The following is an 18,617-nucleotide window of genomic DNA, read 5'->3' on the forward strand; positions in this document are numbered from 1 at the left end:
AAATGTCTCACAATTAATATATCTGGTTGTTTTATCTGATTTTCCCAAGGACACTATCTGAAGCATTATTTTATAATTACTGCAGCTGCACTAGTAATCAAAGATGTTTCTTGTTTAGGAAAAGGAAATTAAATCCTGAAAGAAAAATAGTGCAGCATGAAGAAGTTATTTGGTGACAACAGTAGCTTTATAAGTGTCACCAGGTACTGGTATGCTAATACACTTACGTAGGCACACATAGTCAAGGTGACTAAATGAAGAGGCATTAAGATGTAATGTACATTCATCAGCAGCTTTTATGCAACTGAACTCTAAAAGTCACATGGCACAATGACTCATTTACTAGTAACGCCTTATTAAAGTCACAACTACAGTATGGTAGCAATATGCATAGGCACATACACATACTATAATCATTAGGATTTCAGCATCTGTTTCTGAACTTTTATTGGATGATTTAAAAAAAAAGTTCTTCCTCTCTGCTGAAAATTCAGATGCCAGCACTCATCTGTTGCTAGCGGTACTGAAGAAAATCAAACAATGAGTCAGCATCTGTTTAATGGTTTACGCTTGGAATGTAATAACTCTACAGCCAAACCTTCTAATGTCTCCATATTTTATATGGCTGTTATGATTAGTTCACATCAAGGCTTTTGGCCCAACACTTCCTCCAGAAGGGCTACTACTTCTCCCATGTGTCTATATGCATTTACTGCAAATGGGTACAAGGACTTTAAAAGCAATCACACGTAGAGTCTTCTGCTAAGTAATCTTACAGTATGTTTATTCATGTTAGTCTTGTATTACAATGGGTTCAAATCTTAATGCTGTAATTGCCCTGCTACAGTCTATCTGTAATATCTCATTTGTATTTGATGTCACTTGTTGTACTTCACAACCAATGCTGAACCTTTAACTAGCCATATTTTATCAGTGCTCTGTCACAGTAATCAGACAAGAATAAATAAATAAATAAATAAAGCACTGAGGAGCAACTGGAACATTCCATTTACTAACCAATGGGAGGCAGTAAGTGAAAGGTAGGTGACATTCCCGAGTATGAGGGCGTACCTCTCAACCTCTTAGCTCGCGAATTCCAGACACACACACACACACACAAACACACACACACACACACACACACACACACACACACACACACACACACACACACACACACACACACACACACACACCCTGGAAGGTCTGTTGTTTCCCCGTAATGCCCACCCTGTGTCAACATTTCATAAAGGTCAGTAGCCTTATAGTGTTATAGGAGCTAGTGGTGTCCTAGTGCAGTTTTCTCATATACTCTGCTCTGCATGCAGTATAGCTTTTGAGTCATCCAAATTGTTAACAGTTGCTAAAAAGCGTATCTACCACCATTAGGCATTAGCAGGTGTATAAAAATAATACATTAGGCTGAACAGGCCATTATTGAACAAGACTACAACACAAGGAGGCAGCTGATACAGGAGATGATAGGTTATATGAGCCAAAATCTACAGTTGTATTGCATTGTTGTCATTCATTTACCCACGTGGCTATTATGAATACACTAGCAAGAAACCATAAATGATACTGACCCCAATGAATAAATTTCAGTACTGGAATTCATTCTTTGAAGGACTGGTTGGTGGGAGTATATCATGTACCCAAGGAAAGGTCTATTTTCTATGGAGGGGCTCATGATGAAAGGTGTTTGGGTGATCTCCCCTGGAGAGGGCACCAGTCCTACATGTTGCTGATCTGCACAGAGCTCTACTTGAAGATAAGCAGCCAGTGGCATTACAACATTATTGCAACTGTAGGGACAATGCTTACATTGGGAGAACTCCAGGCTCCAGTAATCCCCCAGCTATAACTCACTAATCTGGTGTCAGCTCACTCCCATTTAATCAACAGCTCCAGCCACTGGGATATCAGACAAGATCCCTGTGGGACAGGTACAAGCACTAGACATGAGCTGATAGTTTGGGTTGTGCATCAAAATAATGTTTATTTATTGTGTATTTATTTATTATTGATTGTGATGACCAAGTGGGCAGGCAATAGTAAAGCTTGCAAGATACACAACAAATGATTAAAAATAAGATCAATAATACATGGGCAGTACCTATATTGGTACGCTTCTGCTTACCAATTTAGTATTTATCTTCAGGAAAATTAGTAAACAGTTTATTCAAATGTCAAAGATGATTCCCAAAACAAGCTGTATATAATGCATGCTAGTCTGCCATAAAACATTACATTTTATTTATTTATTTATTTTACATTTGTCCGACTAAGCTAAGTAGCCTTTTTTCAGCAGAGGCCTGGGGAGAAAAGCTCCACATATTCTACAGATTATCATTTACAAAAATAAGTAAACAATCAACAGCTGGTATACAGAAAATATTCAAAGCAACATATACATGAAAAGCAAGGATTTACTACAATAAACTAATCATTATGTCTGTCATATTTAGAATCCTGCTTCATTCAGAAGGACTAACAATAGTTAAGTAATGTAAGTTCTGTGACTGTTTTCATAATTTCAGCATTGTGGCTCATGCTGAATTAAAAACAAAAAGGAATTCAGAAGCTGAAGATGATTGAAAGTAAATGCATACAAGTTATATACATATATAAGTCCAACCTTACTTATTCAGTGGTGTCACTATCAGAAATGTTCACTCTTCCTTGCTAGAGCTTTCATAATAGCCTTGTGGTCAAATTAATTCATCATCATTATCATCAACCCCCTTTTTTACCATTTTTCTACATGGAGTGGGGGTGTCGTGTCATCAGTCACCATCTCTCTTGATTCAATACCACTATCCTACCTTTTTCAGCACTTATGCCTGACTTTTGCAGGTTTTCTCTCACACAATTCATCCACCTCTTTGCTGGATACCCTTGTTTCTTCTTGCCTTCTCCCTGTCTGTCCCAAATCTTCCTCACTAGATTACCTTCTGCTTTTCTGCACATGTGCCTAAATCACTACTATCTGCTCTCTTTGACCTTGTCAGTAATTGAAGCTATGTTGGCTTCTGCTATTATGTCCTTATTTCTTCATCTGTCTCATAACGTCACCCTACTACCTATCTCAGGCACTTCATCTCCATCACCTCTAGCTTCCTCAACTGCTCTGCCTTTTCTGCCCAGGTTTCTGTACCATTCAGTAGTGCTGGTCACACTGCTGTTTTGTACACCTTACTTTTCAGCCTCTTTGGCATTCCTCTGTCATGCACTACACTTGACACTCTATGCCAGTTGGCTGCAGCCCCTCTGATTCTAGCTATGACCTCCTCATTTAGACTTCCCTTCTACTCAACCAACCCTCCCAGATACTTCTATCTGAGTTTTCAGCTTCTCCTGATTTCCCCCATTTGCTGCCATTACATCTGTTTTATCTGTGCTCAGTTTTAATCCATGTGGCTTGAGCTTTGCATTCTGTTCCTCTATCATTTGCTAAAGTTCTTGCTCAGAGTCTGCCCGTAATGCTCATCATCTGTATACAGCAACTTTGTGGACCTGTCCTCTCCACCCACTTGCTAATATAGTCCATCACCAGTAAATAATGTTTTTCCATCCACCCTGCTCCATTTTGTGTGACTGTTCCAGTGCTCCCATTCATCACTAGGTCTATCTTCTCCTCCTTCCTCCCCGGACTTTTCCAAGTGAGATGGGGCCAGCATGGAACTTAAGGGCATTCTAGGTGGTGGTACCAGCAACTGCTTTTGCTTGCTGAGGGGATTATTATGACCTGTCCTTATTTCCCCACACCTGTGTTCACTGGACACATTCAAGGGCTACTCCCTCTGAGAATCACACATCTCTTCAGAAATTTTTCTTGACAAATGCCCTCAACCTTAATGGGCAAATCCATCCCTCCCTGCCAGCACTTCAGATACCCAAACCACTTATGGATGATGATGATGATGATGATGATGAGTGGGAACCTACAAACCTAAATATAATTGCTTTTGAGGGGACTGATTTACTAGACAAGTACTGCATGCACAGAGGGTCTACAAATGATGTGCAAGGTAAAATGTGAGATACACAATAGAGTTAGGTTAGGTTTCAAGTCATACTACACCAATAGGTCCAGCTGCTTTGTAAATGTCTTTGAAGTAATATTTTAAGTTGATTAGAGCTCCCTTCATCAGATAGGTGTTCAGGTAACTGATTCCAAACCATGTTAAGATAATACTCAATGCTATCAAATCTATATGTTCATTTCTAAACTTCAGGTAAGCAGGCAGGCAGGCATTTTTTGATCCGAGGTCCCAAGGAGTGCATAATTTTATTACAGTGTTTAAGTATGGACATTGTGAATTGCATATCGTTCTATGAGGCTAAGTGAGAGAGTTTAAACTTACTGTCTAATTCAAGCTAATGTAGTTTGCAAAGAACCATACAGTAATATTTTTTTCCCATCCACCCTGTTTCATTTTCTCAGGCTGTTCCAGTGCCTCCATCCATCTCAGTGTCTACCTTTTCCTTATTCCTCTCCCAGAGTTTTACAGTTGAGATGGGGCCAACATGGAACTTAAGGGCTTTCTAGGGGGTGATACCATTGACTGCTTCTGCTTGTTGAGGGGCGTTATAATGAACTACCCTTATTTTCCCATCCCCATATTCATTGGCACATCCCTTTGAGGACCACACCTCCCTTCAGGAAGTTTTTTCTGATGAATGCCCTCCGCTTGGATAGGCAAACCCAACACTCCCTGCCAGTACCTCAGACAGCTAAGACACTAAGTGAACCCAGGATGCCTGTGCTGTAGAGAACTCTTTATCCCTCTATGTCACAGCACTGGCAACCCCAATGTAATAATTGTATATCCATTTTGTAGCTTGAAGTACTAAAGAAGGCCATTTCCATGATGTTTCTTACTTGGGACTAGACTTGTATAAAAGTATCCAACCAAACAGCATTTTTGAAATTAAACAAGCAGTGATTATCTTATACAAGCTTCTAAAGTAAGGTAAAACTTAGCACTGTATAACTTCTCTGGTCTTTTCTACAGTTTGCTGAATACAAGGCTCAAGAGTTGGTTTGTTATGTGATAGGATTGTGTGGCATTTAAATGTAGTGAGCACCTCACTATAAGAATGACCCAGAGCATGTTGTTTAAAGGCATGTACTGCATCTGCTGGAAGGGCCTCAGAACCATTATAAGGGCTTGGGTTTTGTTAATGCTAAGAAGTAATCTGGAGTTGGGAGCAAATTTTGTGTTTTATTAATGCCTTTAACTTTGTGAAAAATCATTAAATCATGAACACATTGAGAAATTGAGATACTGGTCAATGTTGTCTCATTAATTAACAAAATAATGCACCCAGGACTGATCCTTGAGAGAAACCTGTTTGAATAGCTACAGTGTTGGAACCCAGTCTGTTAATGAATAAAGTTTGCTTTCAGTTTTTTTATATAGTTGCAGAAACACTATAGGCTGTATCCCTGGGTGCCTATAATTTGTACCCCATTGATTAACAGTTGGTGATTTATTAGATAAAACACATGGACAGGTCAAGAAATACTTCAACTTAATCATCCCTATCCAAGGCCTTGTGACAGTATTAAGGGAAACAAGGCTTAGCCTGTTTGTACCATATCCCAACTTGAAAATGTGTTGAATAGACTCTCTACTGAAATATCAAGACTCAACACTGAGCACTGAAATACCAAAAAAAAAAAAAACCCAAAAAACAAAAGAGAGATCAAAAACATAGGACAACAGGAAATGTCAAACTTCTCTTTTTTCTTTAAAGTTCTGTTTTGCAGGGTCAAGTCCCTTTTCCACCCCCTGAAATGGAGGGCAAGCCCCCAGTGCCCTCCAAAATTAGATTACCATATCTCAGAGAAAAGGGAATATACTGAGGAACATCTGGATATGTATATATAAGTCCTCATTTTGGTCATGCAGACTGAGAATTCTGGGATTTACACAAATAAGTATTGGCATTTCAAATGGTTTCCATGTTGGCTATGTGCTAAAATAAATATAATACAGTTATAATAAAAATGAGGGTAAGGATTCTTTAAGAGTTACTTCTTACCATCCCATTACAGAACTGAATCATGACTATAAAATATTTTTAATACTTTTATCAAATTGACTAGTACAACTAAATACACATTTGGTAGATGGTGACCAATGTGACTTTGCTTTAGAAAGAAAAACTTCTGATAATATTTTAAAGGCTCTCATGATAATAAAGGATACAGAAAGATCTGGATAGAAGGTAGTCATTATTTCATTTGTTGCTGCTGAGAAGGCTTGGGGGTAGAGTGGTAGTGCTAATTTGTAACTCTATAAAGGATGGGGATTCCCCATAAATTCATTCATTTAATTACTAGATTACATTGGAATGTTAAAACAAAGGTTTTGCAGTCAACTAGGGGAAGCAGACAGGGTTTCCCACTGCCCCCTTTGTTGTTTGTTCTTTACTTAGAACCATTGACCCTAATGGTGAGAAGATCAGGTATTAGAGGGTACCACTGGGGTGACAGTGAACTCAGAATTTCACTCTTCGTGAACAATTCTAACATTTACACATCATATCTGGAAGAAGACTTGGGGATATTGTTTCTTGAAATAAGAAAATTCAGTTCCCTGTTTGGATACAAGATAAATAAATTCAAAATCAGCAATTGTAATAAATGGAGGTAATCAAAATGTTATAAGAAATAGATTTCTGCAAATATTTGACCATAGACTAGTTTAATATTTACTTATTTTTTTTGTATTTGTTTTCTAGGGTAGAACAGTGATCTCCACAGATTGTTTTCCAACCCAGCCCAGGAGCGGTGTCTGGTTAAGTGACTTCCTCAGAGTTATACCGTAAGGCAATGGAGGCTGATAGAATCAAACCTTGCACTTCTGGACCACAGGAAACAGTTTCTGAATCCTCTAAGCCAATTGCCAGACTATTTAGGTATTTGGCTGTGTGACACTTATGAGGGTTGTTGGAAAAAACTACTATTAAGTGTTTTTTTTTTTTTTTACAAAAGCCAAGCTAATCTTAGGAACTGAATGTAATTTGGCCTGGAAAGAGACCAAAGAGTACACATTTTTCAGTGGCATGTGCTACCAAATTTATTTTATTTGGGACCATCTTTTTGGCATTTACCAGACCAAAGACAAGTAAACTGAAGGATTGGATGAAAGATTTTCCATGGGAAGGCTAGAAACTGACAGCATGCTGGGAGTAACTGGCGATAATATACAGTAGGGGAGGACTGAGGTTCCTAATGCTGAATTATAACTTTTGGCATTCCAGCTTGCTTTGTGGCAGAATTACAATTCTAGATGCTTTATGGCAAAATGGAAATCTATGCTGCCTGAGCTGAATCAATGATTAGGGCAGAGTGACAGGTTTGAAATTTTTATCCCGATTTTAGATTTAGTAGGCAAAGAGATAGGATAAATCTTTGCAAAGGAACCATTAAAATACTGGCACCAAGACATTTTACCTATAAAAGTAAGCCTGGAAGACAGATCGAGATCATTATTTCTTACTAAGTGGAGGAGATGAAGGCCTCAGATGATATACTGAGATCAAATAGCTATGGAGCAGAGATTACTCATCTAGAAAGAACTGCAAGTATGATACCACATCACTAATTAGGTGTGTTTACATTATCAGAGGTTAGAAAGGGAAGTGTTAGAGGCCCTATGAAGCCAATATCCTGAGCTGATACATGGGTCTTTTCTACTAGATTTGTTGACACTTTTAATAGGAGGATAGTAGCTAAATTGTACATAAGGTTACATTACAACAGGGAAAAATGGCATAACCTTGGTTAAAGAACTGTGCAGTGTATAACTTGGCAGTGATATAGGTGAGACACTGGCAGGCAATAAGCAAAATGCCTTACAAGGCGTCAGGGTCCAGAAATTCTGGATCTTCACCTAGAAATATGTCCACAAATATATTTATACACCAGTGAGGATACGCTGTATGTTTCCAGCAACTTATAATGGTTGCTAGAGGTATAACATGACACAGGATGGGAACAGTTTTCATATATTCTGGTATTGTGAGAATTTGTGAAAATTTAAGAAGAACCTGGAGGAATATTTGTGGATCATAGAAGGGATGCATTAATATCTGACCCTACAAGATAGGGATCAGGTGAGGACAGCTGATAAACTAGTATGGACTGTTGATTGAGAGGAAGGCCATTACTAGAAAATGAAAGTTAGAGGAGAGTCCAATGGTGGAAGAAATTAAGGAATTAGTAGACTGTGCCTGGACGGAGGGGAAACAGGTTAAGGGAAAAAGAATCATAGGTATCGTTCATGGTGGCTGACATGACTCAGATATGGGCAACAGAAGGGTTAAGTAGCTTAGGAAGGTTGTTCTTATTAATATACCATAAACATATTACTGAAGTTAGAAAGTGAGAGGTGAATATATTTCTTGTGTATAGTTATTTTTGACTTTCTTTTTTTCATTGTGTAAGATTGGTTGATGTTCACTAAAGTGATTGTAATCTTCAGTTTTGGGTTGGAGCAGATGTATTAATTAGTCAGTTATTACATTGTTAGGTAAGTCTTTGATTGATGACCATTGATGCATAAATGTGCACTATGCATGTGGATTGCATGATATCTTTGAAAGTGCTCATCTGGAAAATAAAGTTTATTAGTTTAAAAATATATAATAAAATTGGCCATGGTATTTTGGTCATCACAAAAAAATTATAATAAACATGACCATTGTGTTTTGGTCACCACATATAACATCAGCATTACAGTAAAATTAAAGTAACAAAAACAGGCTCGGTAAACTAGATGTTGATTCTAACTGCATATATAAAGTCTCATACCCAAAAGAGCGATCAAGTCCGTCATTGCTTCATGAATCACTCCACCATACGAGCCAGAATGTAAGTCTCGGTTAGCACATTCCACCTGTAACAGATAGCAATAGCTGGTTTATCTCTGGCAGAACATGAGCAGACTCAAACCAGAGTAAAAATAAAAAAAAAATATCCTAATCAGAAATGTAAAACATTATAAAAGTATACCACACAACCCAGCCTTAAGAAAGTATAGTGAAATAATGAAAGGACCTATTGCTTTGGAATAGTCTGCTTCTAACACTGCATAATCTAAATGTGAAAACTGATTATTTCATTTCTTCCACGTTTGAAGATATGATGATGTGCACATTGTATTAAGCATTATATAAAGTGAAATAATTTGTTAGCCAAGCACTTTACCATGTATGCAGCAACGATTATATTTCTGACACTGCTATGTGTTTATTTTTAATCAAGCAAACTTGCAAGGCAGAAACATATTTTCAGAGGTGACCCAGGAGAACTGTCTGGTTGAGTGAGTTGCTTAGAGTGACATCGTAGTCAAGTGGAGGATGATGAAATCAAACCATAAACTAAGCACTGTTATTTTAAAGGAAAAGTGTTTATATGAATTGCTTTATTGAAAACTGTTTTAATTGTAATTGCATTTAAATGCTCAAATATTTAAATGTGGCAACATTAACAAAGTGTCACTTTTCCTGAACATATCTTTTAACTTATAACCAAGCAAAGGGGACTGATAGAAGGGCCACAACAGTTTCAGTTAAAAAAACTTTAATAATGATTACAGACCACACAAATAACTACATAAAATGCTTTAATGAGTCACTGCATTTTTCATCTGCCTGTAGACTTCTTCATATTTTGAAGAAGTCTACAGTCAGACAAAAAATGCAGTGACTTGTTAAAGCATTTTATGTAGTTATTTGTGTGGTCTGTGATCATTGTTAAACTTTTTTTAACTGAAGCTGTTGTGGCCCTTCTATCAGTGCCCTTTGCTTGGCTATTAGTCAATTTTGGCACTGTTATTCTGTTTCTTTGTTTAATATCTTTTAACTTGACATGTCAATTTCACACTGTAGATACATTATGAGAAGGCTAAAATACATTATAAAATAAGAGAGATGAACCACCAAAGCTAAAAGCACAATATTTTAATACAAAGGTAGGTGCTTTCATGCAAAACTGCACTTCTTCAGACCATAAAACAAAAGCATCACCATCATGATATATATAGTATAAAAATTAAAAGCAAAATACATAAAGTGATTAACCAATCAGATCAGATTAATGAAACAACCTTCACATTCTCAAAACCAGCTTTAAAGGTATATGGCCATTTAGGCCATATGCCCTATCAGCCTGTAAAGTAGTAACCCATTTCATCTTCTGAACTTCAGTCCTATTAGACGTATCACGTAAATTATTGTGAACTAGCTGCAGAACAAGGAAACAAAAGCTATGAGATTCTTGCTCAAAGATATGTTTGGCAAGTGTATCAGATGGTGATTGTACACTTATATAACTTAAAAGCTCTAAAATTCTTTCCTTAAGGGAACAATTAAGGAAACGATTAATTTTACATACGTAAAAATGTGTTCAAACTTTGCACACAGCTAGATAGACTAAATCTCTGCTTCGACAATCAGCATAGAATTAAGGTTGATATTTCCTGCCAGTAATAGGATGTTCAAAAAAATTTTTTTACAGATATATATATATATTATATATATATATATATATATATATATATATATATATATATATATATATTTACAAGTTTAAAGAGACAATTTTAGAGCATTTAAGTTATATATGTGTGTAATCACCATCCGATGCACTTGCCAAGCATATTTTTGAGCATGAATCTCATAGCTTTTGTTTCCTTGTTCTGCAGATAGTTCACAGTGATTTAAAAGGGGGCAATGTATATCTAATAGGACTGAAGTTCAGGAGATTAAATGGATTACTATTTTACAAGCTGATAGGGCATATGGCCTAGATGGCCATATACCATTAAAGCCAGTTTTGAGAATGCAAAAGTTGTTTTCTTAATCTGATTTGATTGGCTATTTATTTAAGTGATGTATTTTGCTTTTAAATTTTATATTATATATATATATCATTGTGACGATTGAGGAGAGATGGGCGAAGGCTGCCAGCCTAGTCAAATAGAATTTGATATATAATTCTGGCATTTGTAAATAAATGTAAAATACAGGCTTGTGTTTTTAAATGTAAGAAAACACTGTAAAATATGAACTTCAAGACTGTTGCAACATTGCCATCTGCTGTAAGGAAAACCAAGCCAAGTATTTCAGATGTGTCTTTTTAAGTTGAAAAGATCTTATGAATCTCTTTAATGTTTTACAGTTCAGCTCCAGTGTGGCTGGATGAAGGTTTCATGCCCATTGTTTTAAGGCTAAAGTTTATGACCAGAATTTAGATGTGGAAGGTGCTTTATTGCTCTAGTTTCTGTTAGAATATACATGTGAAATGTCTTCTATTGCTGTAAGTTTCTGTGCAGGTGTTAGATTGCTAAATAACGCAGTTTGGTTGCCTGGGAAAACCTAAGTGTCAAAAATGATGTAATTTGGGGAGGGACCCAGCAAACATGTTAGTTAGTAATGTTTAAATACTATTTCTCAGAAGAGACTGTAAGCATTTTGATTCTGGACATCTAACTTATCAGCACTCTGCCTTATGCTCACATGTAAGTTTTAGCACTGTGATTTCTTGAAGGAATAGTTAAAGCTAGTAAAGATTAATTAGGTATTTTTCTTTGAAATCAGACCTGTCCTACTGTATTATTTTAAGTTTCTGTGTTGATCTCTGAACTCTTAGATATCTCTGTGGTGTAGTAGTTTTGTCTTGTGTTTTAATTATTTTATATTAATTTTTTTTTAAAACCTTCTACCTGTGGCTGATTTGTGTAGAGATAAGCTCTAGAGTACATTGCATATTTATAGAGGTTATTGTAATAGGCCACTCTAAAGTAAGCCTTGACTGTTAGTCATACTACCATTGGATATTAATATTGCACAGTAATAATTGGACACCCTTTTAAGGGCCTTTTAGTAGCTGATATTATTAACTGGGTGGTGGCAGTAATTACTACCATATAGTCTGGGTAAAGGGGCACAGTTGGAGAATCTGTGTCAGTCTTTCCCAGGAGTGTCTGTGAAGTTGTATATATACTTATCTCAAAGTGTGTGTATGTTGTGTCATCTACTTGGCAGGGACACGAAGCAGTGGTTGGACATAGAGGGTACTGGAGGTTTTAACTTGCCCAGTTAGGCTGAGACCTGGTCCCTATAGCTGTGCCGGTAGGGAGTCTTATTGGGGACCTGGTGAGCAAAGGAGCAACCAGCCTCAGACTGACTGTGATCTCTGTGTGCACTTAAGGGAAATTGTACTTTACTGTGTGTATTAGTTATCCTTTCCTCTTCTAGGAGATGACCTCCCAGGTGTTAGTGGTGAGGATTGAGGCTCCTTGATTGCTGGACCAGGGCATGGTCATTACACATGTTTGGCAGTGGTGGGATCTACTTCACATACTATTTGGCTTGTAGTGGTGTGGGGTAGAGCAAATTCCTGTAGCTTATGTACAGTGATCTCTAAAAGTGTTTTGTAATCTAAAACAGCCACGCAGTATATACTCACAGTTCAGATTACAATTGTTTTATTTCTTTTGTTAGCTTAGTGTTAGCCAGGGTGAGCAGGCAGCATTTCAGCAGAAGAGTATGGAAAGCTGACAAGGAGCCAGCTGGAGGAGATGTGCCAGGCTAGGGGACTGGTGCATGGAAACCTGACTAAAGCAGACCTGATTGCAGCCTTGGTTATAGCTGCATCAGAAAAAAGCAGCCTGGAGGACAATCATACTAACAGTGGAGATACAATATCCTCGGAGAATGGACAGCTCAACCTTAATCCAGCTGGAGCTAAAGAGACTTGAGTTGGAGGCCAGGCATATGGAACTGGAAGCAGCTGAGAAAATGAGGAGTCTGCAAGCTGAGGAAAATGAACAGCAGAGGAGGCATGAGAGGGAAATACTGACTCTTCGCCAGAGTCATGGAGGTAATGGGGAAGGGAGTAACTGGATCCCAGAAGCACAAAAGGTCAGTAAATTTCTTCCACAGTTTAAAGAGGGGGATAATTTTGATAGCATCATTCATATGTTTGAGCAGGTATGTAAACTGTATGAAGTTGACCAAGGGCTCTGGGTACAGTTCCTGACCCCCTTACTCCATGGTAAAGTTGTAACTTCTTTAGCAAAAATGCATGACACTGACTGTTTTTATTATACTGCTGTAAAAAGACACTTGTTGGACTGTTTTAAGCTAACACCTGAAATCTATAAGAAAAAGTTTCGTGAGCATAGACGCAAGGCAGATGAAAATGTATGTGAATATGTTGCTGAACTGAACACTTATTTTCATAGCTGGGTGAGTGGATGTCAGGTCACCACTTTTGAAGGGCTAGCAGACCTTTTGGTAAGGGAAGAAGCCCTTAGCACTTTACCTGTGGACATGAGGATCTGGTTAGCTGATAGACAGTGTGCTACTTCAGAGGAGTTGGGGAAGAAGGGAGACCTATACCTAGCAAGCAGGGCAGCCCTGCACATGAAAGGGACTCCCAGTACTGCTCATGGGACTAAAGGAACCCATGATGGGCAGCACAGACTTCCCCAACAGAATCCGCCAGTAGCAGGGGAAGCCACTAGTCCAGGTTCATGTCTAGGATCTAGGGTTAAATGTTTTGAATGCAGCCAGTGGGGCCATGTGGCATACAGGTGTCCATGGAGGCAAGGTGGGGAACCAAAGGTGAGGGAGCCAGTAAGTGGCAAAGACAAAATGCTAATAGTGGGTTGTCTTGAGACATCAGGGTATGGAACTACCATCCTGCAGATGTGCTGAGAGGGAAGGATTTGGATGAGGCAGTACTATGTACTTATGCAGTTACATGCAGTGAATCTAGAAGACAAGCATGTGGGTCTGGTACCCTGGGGGAGACCCAGACAGACTGCATACTTGCAGCCAGGACTGCTGAGGTGATTACTTCAGGGAGTGAGCTATGCTGTAGCAGTGAGACTGAATGTGAGCCACAGCCGCTTGTGGGTATGGATGTTCCCTTGGACAGGGTAACTGCAAAGGTAGAGGTGAGTAGTACTACCCAGGCTGACAGTGAGGCACCACTGTTAGAGGATGCCAGACTTCCTGTGGAAGGGGAGCTGGGAAGGGTTACAAGAAGAGACTTGAGACAGGCTCAGCTCTCAGACCCTACATTGCAAGGCCTGAGGCAGGTAGCTAGGGAGGCACCTGATTCTCAAGGGAAGGGGGAATCTGTATACTGGAACAAAGGGTTACTGTGCAGAGAGGGGATCCCTGAGGGAGGCTAGAAGGTGAGAGAGTACAGCAGTTGGTAGAGCCTAGAGCTTACTGTCTGGCACTTCTAGCCATAGCCCATGATATTCCCTTTGCAGGTCATATGGGCATAAAATGTACAAAGAGGTGTGTTATGCAAAATGTCTATTGACCTGGAATTTCCAGAGATGTAACAGGGTACTGCAGGACCCGTGAGCAGTGCCAAAAGGTAGGCAAAGCAGGAGACAAGGTGAGAGCTCCTTTGATGCCTTTGCCTGTGATTGAGGAGCCATTTCTGAGGGTAGCTATGGATATTGTGGGTCCTCTGAGTACCCCAAGTTCCACAGGGAAAAAGTATATCCTAGTGATTGTAGATTATGCTACACAATACCCTGAGGCAGTGGCTTTGTCCTCCATTGAGGCAGAGAAGGTGGCAATTGCTTTGCTAGAGATTTTCAGCAGGGTAGGTTTTCCAAAAGAAATACTGTCTAACAGAGGTGCCAATTTTATGTCAGACCTGCTGGCTTGTCGGTGGATGTCCTGTGGGGTGAAGCACATGAAGACCACCCCCTACCATCCCCAGAATAATGGTCTTGTTGAGAGGTTAAACTCTACAATCAAGTCCATGCTATGGGCATTTGCAGATCAGTTTAAGAGGGAGTGGGACAAATATTTGCCCCATCTGTTGTTTGCTTACAGAGAGGTTCCCCAGGAATCCACAGGTTTTTCACCCTTTGAGTTGCTGTATGGGCATAGGGTGAGGGGACCTCTAGATTTAATTTGAGATGAGTGGGAAGGTGAGTGTGAGTCTCACAAGGAGTCTGTTGTGGCATATGTCCTAACCCTCAGGACAAGGCTCAGGGAACTCATGGGCTTGGCCCAGGAAAACCTGGCAGAAGACCAACAACAGAAAAAGGTGTTGTATGACAGGAATGCTCGAGCTAGAGAGTATGATGTAGGGCAGCAGGTGATGGTTCTCATTCCTGTCAGACACAACAAGCTGCAAGCAGCTTGGGAGGGACCCTACAAGGTGGTAAGAAAGGTATGTGATGTTAACTACATGGTGGAAGTGCTAGGCAGACAACAGGGGCACAAATTGTATCATGTTAACATGATGAAACCTTACCATGATAGGGAGGCCCTTGTGCTGAACATTTGCAGTGGATTGCAGGAGGAGTCTGAGAGAGATCTTGTGACTGATCTCCTCAATGAGGCTCGGGCTGACACCTTGGTGGAAGGGATAGCAATGTCTCAGTAGCTATCTCCTACCCAGGTTTGTGAAATCTGAGCAGTGTTGCAGGAGTTTGGGGGCATGTTCACCGGAAAACCAGGGAGCACCTACCTGCTGCAGCACCAGGTGGATACAGGACCCCAAAGGCCTATCAGCCAGGCCCCTTATAGGGTGCCTGAGAGAGTCAAACATACTCTGAGGGAAGAGGTACAGCAGATGTTGGAACTAGGGATGATTCAAGAGTCCAACAGTCCCTGAGCCTCACCAGTGGTGTTGGTGCCAAAGATGAATGGCAGCAACATGTTCTTTGTGGATTACAGGAAATTAAATAGTCACACAGAGGCAGATGCTTACCCCATGCCTAGGGCAGATGAGGCCCTAGAGCAGCTGGGTGGGGCTAAGTATCTTACAACCATTGATCTTACCAAGGGTTACTGGCAGGTGCCCTTGACTCCCAGTGCTAGAGAGAAGTCAGCCTTTGTGACTCCTTTTGGCTTGTATGAGTTTACAAGGATGCCCTTTGGGATGAAGAATGCCCTAGTGACTCTCCAGAGGCTGGTAGATCATATCTTAGCTGGAGCAGGAGGGTTTGCCCTTGCTTACATGGATGATATTGCTATCTACAGCCATTCCTGGCAAGAGCACCTTTAGCATGTCAGGGAGGTGCTGGGCAGACTACAGAGGGCAGGGTTGATGATTAGGCTGAGCAAATGTCAGGTGGGTATGGCAGAGGTCTCCTACCTAGGACATAGAGTGGGGAGTGGTAAAATAACACCAGAACCTGCCAAAGTGGAAGCTTTTCAGGCATGTCCTGCACTTTTTACCAAAAAGCAAGTGAGGGCATTCTTAGAGACAGCAGGGTACTACAGAAAGTTTGTTCCCAATTATAGTACCATAGCTGTGCCCCTTACAGACCTGACAAGGAAGAACAGGCCAGATAAGGTAGTGTGGACCTCAGCATGTGAGCAGGCATTTCAGAAGCTTAAGGAAGCTTTGGGAGGACCCCTTGTGTTAGCCAGTCTAGACTATAGCAAAGAATTTGTTGTGCAGGTGGATGCTTCAAACTATGGGGTTGGGGCTGTACTTAGCCAGATTTCTTCAGAGGGAGATGAGCACCCAGTGGTTTACCTCAGTCATAGGCGCCAACCCAGGGAGGAATGCTATGCAGCGATAGAAAAGGAATGTCTAGCCATAGTGTGGGCACTACAAAAACTTCAGCCTTATCTGTATGGAAGAAAATTCACTGTGATGACAGATCACAACTCTCAAACATGGTTAAACAGAGCCAGTCAGCAAAATGCCAAGTTGCTAAGATGGAGTCTGGGTTGCAAGCATATGATATGTCAGTGCAGTACTGCAGTGGGAGTAGCAATGCCAATGCAGATGGGCTCTCAAGGCAGGGAATGGGGTGAGGTACACCCAGATAGACCTGACACTCTCAAGCAATGTTTCTCAAGGGGCACTTGAAAAACTTGCTTGAGTTCCCTGGGGGGAAGAAATGTGACGATTGGGGAGAGATGGGCGAAGGCTGCCAGCCTAGTCAAATAGAATTTGATATATAATTCTGGCATTTGTAAATAAATGTAAAATACAGGCTTGTGTTTTTAAATGTAAGAAAACACTGTAAAATGTGAACTTCAAGATTGTTGCAACATTGCCATCTGCTGTAAGGAAACCCAAGCCAAATATTTCAAATGTGTCTTTTTAAGTTGAAAAGATCTTATGAATCTCTTTAATGTTTTACAATTCGGCTCCAGTGTGGCTGGATGATGGTTTCATGCCCATTGTTTTAAGGCTAAAGTTTATGACCAGAATTTAGATGTGGAAGGTGCTTTATTGCTCTAGTTTCTGTTAGAATATACATGTGAAATGCCTTCTATTGTTGTAAGTTTCTGTGCAGGTGTTAGATTGCTAAATAATGCAGTTTGGTTGCCTGGGAAAACCTAAGTGTCAAAAATGATGTAATTTGGGGAGGGACCCAGCAAACATGTTTGTTAGTAATGTTTAAATACTATTTCTCAGAAGAGACTGTAAGCATTTGATTTTGGACATCTAACTTATCAGCACTCTACCTTATGCTCACATGTAAGTTTACACACTGTGATTTCTTGTCGAAATAGTTAAAGCTAGTAAAGATTAATTAGGTATTTTTCTTTGAAATCAGACCTGTCCTACTGTATTATTTTAAGTTTCTGTGTGATCTCTGAACTCCTAGATATCTTTGTGGTGTAGTAGTTTTGTCTTGTGTTTTAATTATTTATTATTAAATATTTTTAAAACCTTCTACCTGTGGCTGATTTGTGTAGAAATAAGCTCTAGAGTACATTACATATTTATAGAAGTTATTGTAATAGGCCACTCTAAAGTAAGCCTTGACTGTTAGTCATACTGCCATTGGATATTAATATTGCACAGTAATAAATGGACACCCTTTTAAGGGCCTTTTAGTAGTTGATATTATTAACTGGGCGGTGGCAGTAATTACTACCGTATAGTCTGGGTAAAGGGGCACAGTTGGAGAATCTGTGTCAGCCTTTCCCAGGAGTGTCTGTGAAGTTGTATATATATATACTTATCTCAAAGTGCGTGTGTGTTGTGTCAGCTACTTGGCAGGGACACAAAACACTGGTTGGACAGAGAGGGTACTGGAGGTTTTAGCTTGCCCAGTTAGGCTGAGTCCTGGACCCTATAACTGTGCCAGTGGGGAGTCTTATTGGGGACCTGGTGAGCAAAGGAGCAACCAGCCCCAGACTGACTGTGATCTTTGTGTGCACTTAAGGGAAATTGTACTTTACTGTGTGTATTAGTTATCCTTTCCTCTTCTAGGAGATGACCTCCCTGGTGTTAGTGGTGAGGACTGATGCTCCTTGATTGCTGGGCCAGGGCAAGGTCATCACAATCATGATGGTGATGCTTTTGTTTTATGGTCTGAAGAAATGCAGTTTTGAGTGAAAATGCTTACCGATGTATTAAATATTGTATTTTAGCCTTGGTGGTTTGTTTCTCTTATTTTATTTCTGGATTGCTGCAAGTGTGAGACTGACCTTTAATCATGTGCATTTCTTTTTATTGTTCTGCTTGTTCTGTGTTTTTTTTTTTTTTTTTGGTACATGGTAGAAGGCTTTAATGCAGAGATAGAATTGGCGTATACTATAGTCCTATTATGCCTAATTCACACAAGAACTTTGATCGGCTGAGT

At 39.7% G+C, this 18,617-nt stretch overlaps 1 protein-coding gene across 2 annotated transcripts in view; it reads right to left on the reverse strand.

The window, feature by feature from the left end:
- LOC122798296 (cytosolic non-specific dipeptidase-like) overlaps positions 1-18,617 on the reverse strand; it is a 345,095-nt gene that overhangs the window by 73,121 nt on the left and 253,357 nt on the right. For both annotated transcript variants that reach the window (XM_044067118.1, XM_044067117.1), the window contains exon 7: positions 8,828-8,912. In XM_044067118.1, the coding sequence (XP_043923053.1) occupies positions 8,828-8,912 (85 nt within the window). The remainder of the gene's footprint in view (positions 1-8,827; positions 8,913-18,617) is intronic.

Source organism: Protopterus annectens, chromosome 3.part1, assembly GCF_019279795.1.
Source record: "Protopterus annectens isolate FY-2018-M chromosome 3.part1, PAN1.0, whole genome shotgun sequence".
NCBI classification, from domain to species: Eukaryota; Metazoa; Chordata; order Ceratodontiformes; family Protopteridae; genus Protopterus; species Protopterus annectens.